Source organism: Coregonus clupeaformis, chromosome 18, assembly GCF_020615455.1.
Source record: "Coregonus clupeaformis isolate EN_2021a chromosome 18, ASM2061545v1, whole genome shotgun sequence".
Lineage (NCBI taxonomy): Eukaryota > Metazoa > Chordata > Actinopteri > Salmoniformes > Salmonidae > Coregonus > Coregonus clupeaformis.
The window spans coordinates 52,114,017-52,128,613 of NC_059209.1; the positions used below are offsets into that span (position 1 = coordinate 52,114,017).

General features: G+C 43.2%; 1 protein-coding gene across 1 annotated transcript; it reads left to right on the forward strand.

Annotated features, from left to right (window-relative positions):
• Positions 1 to 231: 231 nt before the first annotated feature.
• On the forward strand, positions 232 to 14,388 carry LOC121573847 (mitochondrial sodium/calcium exchanger protein). The gene is made up of 15 exons (XM_041886192.2): positions 232 to 733; positions 3,976 to 4,128; positions 4,602 to 4,654; positions 5,309 to 5,366; positions 5,541 to 5,646; positions 5,737 to 5,904; positions 6,180 to 6,296; positions 6,468 to 6,536; positions 6,636 to 6,766; positions 6,980 to 7,121; positions 11,941 to 12,062; positions 12,165 to 12,318; positions 12,428 to 12,508; positions 12,650 to 12,714; positions 12,991 to 14,388. The coding sequence occupies exons 1-15, from the start codon at positions 536 to 538 to the stop codon at positions 13,177 to 13,179; spliced, it is 1,806 nt and encodes a 601-aa protein (XP_041742126.2). The 5' UTR covers positions 232 to 535; the 3' UTR covers positions 13,180 to 14,388.
• The last annotated feature ends 209 nt before the right edge of the window (positions 14,389 to 14,597 follow it).

Consider the following 14,597-nt stretch of genomic DNA (forward strand, 5'->3'; position numbering starts at 1 on the left):
TGTGAAATCTGTTGTGAATGTTTTGTAATGTTTTTTAAATGGTATAACTGCCTTAATTTTGCTGGACTCCAGAAAGAGGAGCTGCCTTGGCAGCAGCTAATGGGGATCCATAATAAATACAAACACACACACGGAGTCTGCCTGGTCCTCATTAAAATTGTGGGATGGGTTTAAGTGTGGACGTCACGTATTTTAAGGAAGTAACACTGATGACGTAGCCTTGGAGGAGAGTCTGCGAGTCAGATGTTTTTGTACACGGACATTTCTGAACACTAAAACAGAAATGGTGTCAACAACTAGTAGAAAAAGAGCTTTGCGCGTATATTTGTAATGAGTACAGAATAAAGAGGTGGCTGTAACAAAGGGTTGGTCAAGCTGTTAATTCTTGCTGATCAGCCAGCCTTCAACCTTTCATTGCAACATTTAGTTTACAGCAATAAGGGACACTTTCAGTTCTTCTCCAGTATTCTATTCTCAGGTCTGATCTGAACTCACCCAGTCTCGGAATGGACGCACTCCTTAAACGGAATAAATTATGAAATCTCGGGTTGTTTTTATCTCCCTGTTGCTGCTGTTGTGTTTTCAATGTAGTCATGGGTTGGGCTTCGGTGAGTCTGGTACGGGTGTAGTTCCGTCTCCAGACCGATCCGCCGACGGTGCTGACCTGCGCTCGTCCGTGGGTACCATGGTGGGCACGCACTTCGCGATGTTACATCAGGGAAACACAGACCAGGTTAGTGAGATACACTACATGACCAAATATGGAGTTGCTCCCCCCTTTGCTGCTATAACAGCCTCCACTCTTCTGGGAGGGCTTTCCACTAGATGTTTGAACATTGCTGCAGGTACTTGCTTCCATTCAGCGACAAGAGCATTAGTGAGGTCAGGCACTGATGTTGGGCGATTAGGCCTGGCTCTCAGTCAGCGTTCCAATTCATCCCAAAGGTATTCGATGGGGTTGAGGTCAGGGCTCTGTGTAGGCCAGTCAAGTTATTCCACACCAATCTTGACAAACCATTTCTGTATGGACCTCGCTTTGTGAACGGGGGCATTGTCATGCTGAAACAGGAAAGGGCCTTCCCAAACTGTTGCCACAAAGTTGGAAGATCAGAGTCGTCTAGAATGTCATTGTATGCTGTAGCGTTAAGATTTCCCTTCACTGGAACTAAGGGGCCTAGCCCAAACCATGAAAAACGGCCACAGACCATTATTCGTCCTCCACCAAACTTTACAGTTTGCACTATGCATTGGGGCAGGTAGCTTTCTCCTGGCATCCGCCAAAACCCAGATTCGTCCGTCGGACTGCCAGATGGTGAAGCGTGATTCATCACTCCAGAGAACGCGTTTCCACTGCTCCAGAGTCCAATGGCAGCGAGCTTTACACCACTCCAGCCGACATTTGGCATTGCGCACGGTGATCTTAGGCTTATGTGGGCTGCTCGACCATGGAAACCCATTTCATGAAGCTCCCGACGAACGGTTATTGTGCTGACGTTGCTTCCAGATGCAGTTTGGAACTCGGTAGTGAGTGTTGCAACCTAGGATATATTATTTTTTACAGGCTATGCACTTCAGCGGTCTCGTTCTGTGAGCTTGTGTGCTACCACTTCGCTGCTGAGCCGTTGTTGCTCCTAGACGTTTCCACTTCACAATAACAGCACTTACAGTTGACCGGGGCAGCTCTAGCAGGGCAGAAATTTCATGAACTGACTTGTTGGAAAGGTGGCATCCTATGACAGTGCCACATTGAAAGTCACTGAGCTCTTCAGTAAGGCCATTCTACTGCCAATGTTTGTCTATGGAGATTGCATGGCTGTGTGCTCGATTTTATACATCTGTCAGCAACGGGTGTGGCTGAAATAGCCGAATCTACTAATTTGAAGGGGTGTCCACATTATTTTGTATATATAGTTTATCTAATTAGATTTCAACCATAAGTCTCAGTCTTTGTAACTCAGTTTTCTCTGACAAGTGCCCCTTGAAATGTCTCTTCTTCTGACAAAATCATGTTGATTTGATTAGCCATATTTGGTGATGTTGTGCAATAGGCTAACTACCGAACTGGGCAACTCTTCAAGTAGCTGAGGAACGCTCTACTCCGTTCTCTTATATACAGGCGGAGTTGAGTATTGATAACTGGAGGCGCGATTTGCTAGCAACAACATTGAGTCACCATCAATTGATACTTGTAAAAATGTCAATTCTGAAAACGCTTACCTGTACCTATGTTTGTCCTGTACAACTGCGGTCCTTCTGGGGGGTGCTGAAATTCATACTTTTAATAAAAACTTTTATCGAATACAACCACCGACCTTTTCCTTATTTGTGTTGCTCAACTGGAGACATAGCGGCCTTGACATACTACGTAAACGGAGATCAAATTGGCACAAACTCGTTTGCGTTGAGCAACAAATGAAGAAGTCGGTGGTTGTAGTCGATACAAGTTTTTATTAAAAGTATGAATTTCCGCAGTTGCACAGGACAAACGTAGGTACAGGTAAGTGTTTTCAGAATTATTGACTGATTATGATTCAATGTTGTTCCTAGCAAATCTCGCAACCAGTTATCAATACTCAATTCTGCCTTGATTTAAGAGAACTGAGTTCAACGTTCCTCAGCTACTCTTCCAAGTAGCATAACTCACTTGATCGTGATTGGTGTATATGAGCAAACTTTCTTTTTTAAATTGACATTTTGAGTGCATCTCAATAATCTAGAATAGCTCGCCCCTTTTCTTTATCTGAACAAAGTAAATCCACCTATATTGTTTTCACCTGCACAATAGAGTACCACAGTATGAGTCATAATACCCATAAAACCTAGCAGTCAAACAAGGAAATGGTTCCAATAGTTTTTTCCACCATTCATTTTTCCCATAGGGGATGTTAGAAACACTTAAAATAAGGGCTGTGTTTCGTGTAGGCTTACCCTGGCGTGACGTTTTGATAACCGTGTAAATCTCTCTAGGACAAGGTGATTTATCAATATATTCGCCTGAATTTACCCCCCCAAAATGAAATGCTAATTAGCTGCTAATGTGGCTATCATAAAGAACTACAAATACCATGATGATCTGGATGAGACTGCCGAATCGCGGCAAAGGTAAAATCTCTGGATGAACTATCTTATGTTAGTTAAATTTAGTAATGAATAAATTGGCTACATTTCTTTAAATTGACAATTTCTGTGAACTGTCATGTGCAAGTTTTAAATTGACACAATACCTGTTAGCAAAGGTATCAGCTAGAGATGACGTGCAGGAGCTTGCATGGAGATTTACATGGTTATCAAAACGTAATGCCAGTGTAAGCCTACACAAAACACAACCCTTATTTGAAATGTTTCTAAAATTCCCTATAGGAAAATTTAATGGTGGAAAAACGATTGTTTGACCGCCAGGTTTTATGGGTATTATGACACCTCCACTGAGGGGTTGGTTGTTTAGCAACAAAACGACGCGTGCGCAGCTAGGGGCAAAACAGACGGGGTTGGCTTAGATTGTTGACAACATGTAAACATGTTGTAAACATTATGTAAACATCTCCAATGTTTATTGAAAACATTAATAAAGTTGCACAATGAGCACTTGTCTCTCAAATACATCATTACAGTTAGTTAGCTAGCTAGTGAATTTTTGCCATTTTAGCATAGACATGACATCAGTCAAAACACCTCAAAACAATATAAAACTAGCTGAAACAAGCCACTTATGATTCCCCACATTGCAGTGTCTTGTCATTGTTGCAAGCTACTGTATCTGACCATCTAGAATTCACAACAACACTAGGCCTTCTGCCCCATTGAAGCGCTGCATCGTTTTCATTAGGTTCTCAGCTAACCCATCTGTGTTGAGCTCAGTGTGAGAGATGATGGTTGCCAGTATTGAGATTTAACCATTAGTTATTTGAAAGCTTCTCTGTCCTCCAGTGTGATGTATTGATTAAGTGTGTGTGTGTGCATGCGTGTGTCTTTCAGTGTGCTGTAGTGATGAACCTGAGTGCTGCTGATCGCTGTGCGTTTGTGAAGACCACCCCAGACTGCAGTATGGAAGACAGCTTCATCAACTACCTCAAGATGGTCTTCTGTCTACTACCACCCAACCTCACACCCCTCACCATCACATTCTGTGTAAGCGTGTGCACGCCTCAGAACATTATTACATGCATTATTACAGGAATACTCATTTTTGTCATTAGCAGGTGCTCTTACTACCCAGAATGACTTACGGTAAATGCATTGAAATAAGGAAGCTGAAGCAACCTCAATAGAAGCTAGTAACTGTTACTTCCCTTTGTTCTGAGTAGAACTTCCTCTAATAAAGCTAGATCAGCTTTAACTCAGCCATGCAGTAAAACACTGAGTCATGAAATCAGGGTTTAACTGAGGATTTCTCCTCAGGGTGTCCAACCAGTCATGGCTACCCCATAGGCCCAGGCTGTAGTTCATAGGCCTAGTAGTAAAGGCTACACTAGTTATTTGTGGGGAAGAACAGACGCGACACCTGCCCATTGAGATAAAAGTTATTTAACATGTTAAACATTGACGGTTTGGCCATGTCAGAAAACTCATATTTCATCTCTATCCCTCTCCTCTCTCTACAGATGATCTGGTTGTTGTTCTTGTTCATAGTTCTGGGACTGACTGCGTCAAAGTTGTAAGTTTCACTCATGATGTCTTTCACTTATAATATATTTACTGCCTGTAGGTTAAGTTTACAGACTCTGTATAAGACTGGGAAACATGAGTTTCGTAACAGTCTCTATCTCTCTCTCTGTATGCTGGCTGTAAAGAGATAGGTGTTTGTGGTTGTGTTCCGTTGACTGCAGAGTTACAACAGCGTTATCTCCAGCAGTTGATATGGTCACATCCCACTGGGCACACACTGGTTGAATTAACGTTGTTTCCATGTAATTTCAATTAAATTACGTTGAACCAACGTGGAATAGACGTTGAATTGACGTCTGTGCCCAGTGGGATGGGCCTAGTCACTTGACCGCCGGAGATGAGTGTGTCATGATTAAGGTTTCCTCTCATGGAGATGACACTTACTTTAATGTTTGTGATTTGAACATGTGACTGATCACATGTATCACAGACAAAGCAAATGTCCTCCAGACTGTGGTTACAACTGCGTGTATTTGAAAAGTGAAAGCAGAAGCTGACTAGCAGTGAACAGAGCACTGTTTGGTTTAAAGTTAACTGCACAGTAATTTGGACAGTGTTTGGACTCTGTGCATGTTGGAGGGTGGGGGGTTCTAGGTTAGCTATTGATTGACTAAAGGTGCATCTATGTTTTTTCTATATTCAGCTTCTGTCCCAACCTCTCGGCCATCTCCTCCACCCTTCGACTCACACACAACGTGGCTGTATCCCTCTACAGGACACAAGCACACACACTGTATCGCATTTAACATATTTTCATGAAGTTTTCTTTAAATCTGCTTAAATTATCACCTCGTCTCACACACACACACACAAACACATTCACAAACAAACTCTACTCTAGCACCAGAAGTGTTTTCCCTAACAGTGTGTGTCAGGGTGTGACGTTCCTGGCGCTAGGTAACGGAGCCCCAGATGTCTTCAGTGCCACTGTGGCCTTCTCCCATCCACACACTGCTGGCCTGGCTATAGGAGCACTGTTTGGTACGTACACACACACACACACAACACCTTGCTATAGAAGCACTGTTAATTTAGAGTAGACCTTTAATCCTTCTCACCCTCCGTCAATAGGAGCAGGTATCTTCGTAACCACTGTGGTTGCCGGGGCTGTGTCATTGGTCAAGCCCTTCACTGTGGCGACCCGCCCCTTCCTGCGTGATGTCATCTTCTACATGGCCGCTGTCTTCTGGACCTTCGTCATCCTCTACAGAGGAACTATATCACTGGGCGAGACACTGGGTACACACACACACACACACACACACACACACACACACAGAGTTGGGTTAGACTTCTTGGTTGTAGGAGTCAACATTACCCTGGGAGCTACACAACACCAGACCTCTCTCTATTTCAGGCTCATCCATCAGTCATGCCTCTGTGTCCCTCAAGCTTGAACCCAGTCAATATATTACAGACATAGACACAGTGTTCAGTGAACTTCAGAAGTTAGGACTGTTTACACTGGGGTGAATGGGGTGAAATAAGAATCACGTGTTTGTTTCTCTCTGTAGGGTACCTGGGGCTGTATGTGGTGTATGTGATAACAGTCATCGTGAGTGCCTACATCTACAGTCATCAGAAACACTCAGTGACCAGAAGTTCCATCCAGAGCTCAACACATGTACCAGGTAACACACACACACACACAACACAACACACTCTGCATTGTTGGGAATGGCCCGTAAGTAAGCATTTCACGGTTAGTCTACACCTGTAGTTTACGAAGAATGTGTCAAATAACATTTGATTTAATTTGACACACACACAGTGAGTGTGTCTGACAGTCTATCTGTCTGCAGAGTTCCAGTCGTCTGAGTCCGATGATGAGGCGATTCTTATATCTAATAGCAGCATCCAGGAGGACTATGGTAACAACCACAATCACTGTGTACTTTCTACTAAGTTATTCCGCTGGGGTGTGCTACGAGAATCAATCCAGTCAAGTGTTTGTGTTTGTGCGTGTATAGACAGTGAGTACTGTCCCCTGCTGCCCTACTGTGAATCGACCAGTTCGATCCTGTTGAGTTCTCTCAACCCGGTGGACAGAAGGAAATGGAGGAGGAAGACCTGGTGCTGGAGGGCCATCAAAATACTAAAGGTGTGCATGCATGACTGTATGTGTGTGTTTTTATTTGCAGATCTGAATTTGTGTCTTTGCACTTTTCTATTTGCAGATCTGTAAAAATTAGGGGTAAGTGTTATGGGAATAGACAGGGGTTGTAAACAGAGCTAGTGTTTTTGTTTGGACAGGAGCATCAATGTGTGCTTGAGTGTGTGGTTACTGAGCTGCAGTTTCTCCCCTGTCCACCAGACACCACTGGAGGTGCTGCTGCTGCTGACTGTTCCAGTGGTGGATCCTGATAAAGAAGACAGGAACTGGAGAAGACCATTAAACTGCCTCCACCTCATCACCGCACCACTGGTGTGTGTGCTCACCTTCCGCTCCGGAGAGTGTAAGTATGCATGCCTGTGCATTAGTGATGCGCGGGTTGACTCATTATCTGCTGCCCGGGTGGGTTTAGGGTCATTACATATTGTGTGGAGGAAGGGCGAGCGGGTTGAATAAAGATAAAACAATTCCTTATTTATATCTATAGGCTACATTTAGCCTAAAATAAATAAAGAATAACCTATCTGGCATTAGCTTTACGCCTCGATCACACTGACAGCGTCATTGTGTTTTGGTACACCAGAAGTACATTCATTTCCAATGGAACGCTGTGTTTGCCTTGCAGCATTGCGTTGCAGAGGCAGTTGCAGTGCGTTCTGTGTGGTGCATATGTTGGATTTATCTAACGTATGCGTCAAACTGTATGGTGTAGACAGCTTGACAGAAATGGTAGCAGAAGGTGAATGTTGAACTTTGGATGCACACATATCCAGATGATGCTGCGTAACATTTTGCGCAATGACGCTGTCGGTATGATCAAGGCGTTCGGGCCTAACTGTAGACATGCCAATCGGCAAATGCTTTTGCGAACGGGCAGAAAAAGTTAATGTCAATCCACCGAGGCAGAGTTTAATTAAGAGAAAAGCTGTGAAATGGAGAGTTGAAAATAAAGAGAAGGGAGGGCCAGAAAAGTCATGTTTGGGAAAGATTTGGTGAAGTGTTAAAAGAAGATATAATATAATATGCCATTTAGCAGACGCTTTTATCCAAAGCGACTTAGTCATGCGTGCATACATTTTTACATATGGGTGGTCCCGGGGATCGAACACACTACCCTGGCGTTACAAGCGCCATGCTCTACCAATTGAGCTACAGAGGACCACCAGGATGATAGTAGTGCCGGCTATGTTATGTGTAATGATTGTGAGGCGCTATACAAATTTGAAAGACTGAGACTTCAAATAGGCCTATGGCACGCCAAGGGAACTGGACACTGACTGTAGGTCTTTAACCTCTTACATAGCCTTTAATATTAACAGAATTAAGCATTTCATGCAGTAAAATTATACACCAAATGTAGGAAAAATGTGGACTAGGGAACAGGAGTGGAGAAATATGATTTATTTATTTCAGCATCTTGAGAGAATGTGAATGCGCAGTTAGATACAGTCTGTAGAGCACAGGATGTTGGTGGCACCTTAATTGAGGAGGACAGGCTCGTGGTATAGGCTGGAGTGGAATTGGTGCAATAGTATAAAATACATCAAACACATGGTTTTCAGGTGTTTGATGCCATTCCATTTGCTCCGTTCCAGCCATTATTATGAGCCATCCTCCCCTCAGCAGCCTCCACTGCTGTAGAGGTGATATCTTTATCAGTATCATAAAAGCTGATTAGTATTTTAACCACATAAAATATGCATCCAAGCCGAACTGAAATCTTATTAGAAACATGTTGGGTCGTTTTCACAGCTTTCTATTTCCTTACAACCGGTCAAACTGATGTCATTTGGAAATTTTGCACAGAAAATCTTTCGTTTTTTGGAGTTAATGTATTTTCTCCCCGGTCCCTAAACATCTTTGCTCCACGAAAGAATCAGAGATGACAGAGAAAACGTTGTCAACTAGATTGAAGCATTCGTTCTATCGATTTTATGACATTCTTCTGGTGAGCAAGGGCTTATTTAGTCTTCTAGGGCAACATATAATGACAGAAGAGAAGCTGCATGTACAGTGCCTTCGGAAAGTATTCAGACCCCTTTACTTTTTCCAAATTTTGTTAGGTTACACCCTTATTCTAAAGTTGATTAAATTGTTTTTTTCCCCCCTCATCAATCTATGACAAAGCAAAAACCGTTTTTTTGAAATGTTTGGTAATTTATAAAAAAAGAAAATGTCACATTTATATAACTATTCAGACCCTTTACTCAGTACTTTGTTGAAGCACCTTTGGCAGCAATTACAGCCTCGAGACTTCTTGGGTATGACGCTACAAGCTTGGCACACCTGTATTTGGGGACATTCAGATACTTGTCCCGAAGCCACTCCTGCGTTGTCTTGGCTGTGTGCTTAGGGTCATTGTCCTTAGAGAAGGTTGTTTCTCATGGTCTGAGAGTCTTTAGGTGTCTTTTTGCAAACTCCATGCTGGCTGTCAGGTGCTTTTTACTGAGGAGTGGCATCCGTCTGGCCACTCTACCATAAAGGCCTGATTGGTGGAGTGCTGCAGAGATGGTTGTCCTTCTGGAAGGTTCTCCCATCTCTACAGAGGAACTCTAGAGCTCTGTCAGTGACCATCGGGTTCTTGGTCACCTCCCTGACCAAGGCCCTTCTCCCCCGATTGCTCAGTGAGGCCGGGCGGCCAGCTCTACGAAGAGTCTTGGTGGTTCCAATCTTCTTCCATTTAAGAATGATGGAGGCCACTGTGTTCTTGGGGACCTTCTATGCTGCAGATATTTGTTGGTACCCTTCCCCAGATCTGTGCCTCAACATAATCCTGTCTCGGAGCTCTACGGACAATTCCTTCGACTTCATGGCTTGGTTTTTGCTCTGACATGCACTGGCAACTGTGGGACCTTATACAGTGAAGGAAAAAATATATTTGATCCCCTGCTGATTTTGTACGTTTGCCCACTGACAAAGAAATTATCAGTCTATAATTTTCATGGTAGGTTTATTTGAACAGTGAGAGACAGAATAACAACAACAAAATCCAGAAAAACACATGTCAAAAATTTTATAAATTGATTTGCATTTTTAATGAGGGAAATAAGTATTTGACCCCCTCTCAATCAGAAAGATTTCTGGCTCCCAGGTGTCTTTTATACAGGTAACGAGCTGAGATTAGGAGCACACTCTTAAAGGGAGTGCTCCTAATCTCAGTTTGTTACCTGTATAAAAGACACCTGTCCACAGAAGCAATCAATCAATCAGATTCCAAACTCTCCACCATGGCCAAGACCAAAGAGCTCTCCAAGGATGTCAGGGACAAGATTGTAGACCTACACAAGGCTGGAATGGGCTACAAGACCATCGCCAAGCAGCTTGCTGAGAAGGTGACAACAGTTGGTACGATTATTCGCAAATGGAAGAAACACAAAATAACTGTCAATCTCCCTCGGCCTGGGGCTCCATGCAAGATCTCACCTCGTGGAGCTGCAATGATCATGAGAACGGTGAGGAATCAGCCAGAACTACACGGGAGGATCTTGTCAATGATCTCAAGGCAGCTGGGACCATAGTCACCAAGAAAACAATTGGTAACACACTACGCCGTGAAGAACTGAAATCCTGCAGCGCCCGCAAGGTCCCCCTGCTCAAGAAAGCACATATACAGGCCCGTCTGAAGTTTGCCAATGAACATCTGAATGATTCAGAGGAGAACTGGGTGAAAGTGTTGTGGTCAGATGAGACCAAAATCGAGCTCTTTGGCATCAACTCAACTCGCCGTGTTTGGAGGAGGAGGAATGCTGCCTATGACCCCAAGAACACCATCCCCACCGTCAAACATGGAGGTGGAAACATTATGCTTTGGGGGTGTTTTTCTGCTAAGGGGACAGGACAACTTCACCGCATCAAAGGGACGATGGACGGGGCCATGTACCGTCAAATCTTGGGTGAGAACCTCCTTCCCTCAGCCAGGTTATTGAAAATGGGTCGTGGATGGGTATTCCAGCATGACAATGACCCAAAACACACGGCCAAGGCAACAAAGGAGTGGCTCAAGAAGAAGCACATTAAGGTCCTGGAGTGGCCTAGCCAGTCTCCAGACCTTAATCCCATAGAAAATCTGTGGAGGGAGCTGAAGTTTCGAGTTGCCAAACGTCAGCCTCGAAACCTTAATGACTTGGAGAAGATCTGCAAAGAGAAGTGGGACAAAATCCCTCCTGAGATGTGTGCAAACCTGGTGGCCAACTACAAGAAACGTCTGACTTCTGTGATTGCCAACAAGGGTTTTGCCACCAAGTACTAAGTAATGTTTTGCAGAGGGGTCAAATACTTATTTCCCTCATTAAAATGCAAATCAATTTATAACATTTTTGACATGCATTTTTCTGGATTTTGTTGTTGTTATTCTGTCTCTCACTGTTCAAATAAACCTACCATTAAAATTATAGACTGATAATTTCTTTGTCAGTGGGCAAATGTACAAAATCAGCAGGGGATCAAATACTTTTTTCCCTCACTGTATAGACAGGTGTGTGCCTTTCCAAATCATGTCCAATCAATTGAATTTACCACAGGTGGACTCCAATCAAGTTGTAGAAACATCTCAAGGATGATCAATGGAAACAGGATGCACCTGAGCTCAATTTCGAGTCTCATAGTAAAGGGTCTGAATACTTATGTAAATAAGGTATTTCTGTATTTATTTGTAAATACATTTGCAAAAATATCTAAAAACCTGTTTGCTTTGTCATTATAGGGTATTGTGTGTAGATTGCTGAGGATTTTTATTTATTTAATACATTTTAGATATGGCTGTAACGTAACAATGTGGAAAAAGTAAAGGGGTCTGAATACTTTCCGAAGGCACTGTATATAATTATAGACAAGTTGACTAACAAATAGCCTACAGGCAAATAAATCCTGCACCCCCTGTCAAAAAATCGTTACACCATTTCTGACTGTAGCCTACAGCGCATTTTCTATATTAGCTGGTTAGGGTTGGGTGCGGACCTCAGATATTCACTTTATCACATATAGTCTGGCGGTTGCGGATGGGTTATTAGCAATTGCGGGCGGGTGCAGGTGAACAAACAGATGACCTGTGCAACACTTCTGTGTGTGGTCAAAGAACCTCAATCTCTTATTCCGTAAAATGTGACATCCTCTCCAGAAGAAGTGTGCTAACCGACTGGACTGGTGTCTCTTTCTCGCTCTAGACGGTTTGTATCGGATCGAGGGTCAGTTTCCTGTCTGGGCGTTGATGTTGCTCTTTGGCCTCTTCCTCTCCGCCATAGTCTTCCTCACCACCACCAATGACCACCCCCCGCCATACCACACAGTAAGAACACATACATAGACACATGCATTCTCTCCATAGCTGTTGTTGTCTCTGTTAGGTGTTGTGGTGAGTGTGTATGATGTGTTTGGGTTTTCTCCATAGCTGTTCTCTCTGCTGGGCTTTGTGGTGAGTGCAATATGGATCAGTGCTGCGGCCTTGGAGGTGGTCAGTATCCTGCACATGCTCGGTGTGGTCCTTAGTCTGTCCAACAATTTACTGGGTCTCACACTGCTGGCTTGGGGAAACAGCATAGGGGGTGAGACACATACACACAAACTGAGGTTATCTGCACTCACCTACTAATCATTCAACAGAAGACAGACTGACTGCTTGCTTGCTGTAGTGTTGAATCTGTTTGTTTCCAGATAGTTTTTCTGATGTCACCATCGCTCGCCAGGGCTATCCTCGGATGGCAATATCAGCCTGCTTTGGGGGAATCATCTTTAGTATCCTTTTGTGTGTCTGCTGGACATGTTTGTGCAAGCATAATGCGAGTGTGTGTGTGTGTGTTGTTTATGGCTGTGAATGTGTGTACCTGTGCTACGTGTATGCATCATGTTTCTGTCCTTGACCATGTTCCTCTCAAGACATGCTGATTGGATTGGGCATTGGCTGTCTGATGCAGATGTTTAACAACAAGCCTGTGGTGACGGTACGTCTGCTCTTAGCTTCAATAGATATGAGCTGAGTTTGTCATTGGGTGTCATAAACATTTTGTAGAGAGGTAGTGACCAGAGAAATGTCTTTGTCTGAAGCGCATAGGACAGTTTTATCAGGAAATAAATGAAAATGTTTAACAATGAGAGAATAGCAGCAGTCCCAGTATTGAACTGTGCGACACCTTTTTTCAGTTTCCACATGATATGACTGGTACTACCCTATTGCAACCCCCTCCCCCTCCCTCCTCTCTCTAACCCCCACCCCCCAGTTTGAACCAGCGGGTTTGTTGACCTGGGTTCTAGCAGGTTCTCTGGGTCTCTCTCTGGTCCTCTCCTTCGTCCTAGTTCCTCTGCGCTGTTTCCACATGGGCCGGTCCTACGGAATCTTCCTCCTGCTCTTCTACGCGGTCTTCCTCCTGGTTGCGCTGCTCACTGAGTTTGGGTTTATCCACACCTGAAGCCTGTAAGGGATGGTTTGGACCAGTCTGGTGGAGCCGCCTGTGAGTACTGACAAGACGGTCCGAGACCTGAGTGACTTCCCTCCTCCTGGGAGAAATGGTGTTACAGCCAATAACACTGTGCCTTAACTGAGTTGGAGCCAATCACCCTGTGGCTTTACTTTTGTCTGTTTGCACTGACTGTATTTTTATATTTAGATCGCCATTAGGTGTTACATGAGCAACAGCTACTCTTCCTGGGGTCCACACAAAACAATTATACACATATACAGAAATGACTGTAGGAACAATTGTTTTTACACACAACATACTGTGAATCCTATGTGAAAGCAGTATAACACTGTTTTAAAAGTAACCCAAATACCAACAATGAGAAAAAAATACAAGAAAAAAGCTGCAGTAGCACTTTAAGGGAGGGAATTCTCTCCTTTAAATCAATGTGAATGCAGTGTCTCCTTTCGTAGCGAGACACAGTGCTGTATGTAATGGTTGATGTGAGTCAATTGTAAAATGTGCTCTATGCTGTTATGGCATAGAAATACCCATATAGTTCCAACTTCTGAGAAGTGGAACCAATCATGAAACAGCAAGGCGCAGCTGTTAAAATTATTTGAAGATGGCCCTAAACGAGCTACTTTACGTAGTAGCTTCAAACAATGTTTAAAAATTTTTTTATCAAGAAATTGTTTCCTTTACTATGACAGATGTATGATCGATATAAAGGTAGTACATTACTGCCCCTGAAAGATATTTGCAGGTGGAATTGTTGCATAAAACACCTTTGGTAAAGGATGCTCTTATGGGAACTGTGTCTGGGCTGTGTGTAAATGTGTTAAAGGAACTGAGATCCAGGTAAATCACAAATCCCTAGTGAACTCATAGTTTAAAAAAACATCTTAATTGAAAATAACATACTGAGCGGTGTTCAGTCTGGCTTTAGATCGGGGCACAGCGCCACAACTGCAGCTGTGGCAAATGACATAAATGCACTTGATAAAAAGCAACATTGTGCTGCTCTGTTTGCTGATTTATCAAAGGCATTTGATTCAGTTGACCATGAATTGTTGCTTGCTAGACTCAGTAACATTGGTCTCAGTGAAGGGCAGTAAATAGTTCCTAAACCAATCTTTCTGACAGAACACAATATGTACACTACCAGTCCAAAGTTTTAGAACACCTACTCAGTCAAGGGTTTTTCTTTATTTTTACTATTTTCATTGTAGAATAATAGTGAAGACATCAAAACTATGAAATAACACATATGGAATCATGTAGTAACCCAAAAAGTGTTAAACAAATCAAAATATATTTTATATTTGAGATTCTTCAAATAGCCACCCTTTGCCTTGATGACAGCTTTGCACACTCTTGGCATTCTCTCAACCAGCTTCACCTGGAATGCTTTTCCAACAGTCTTG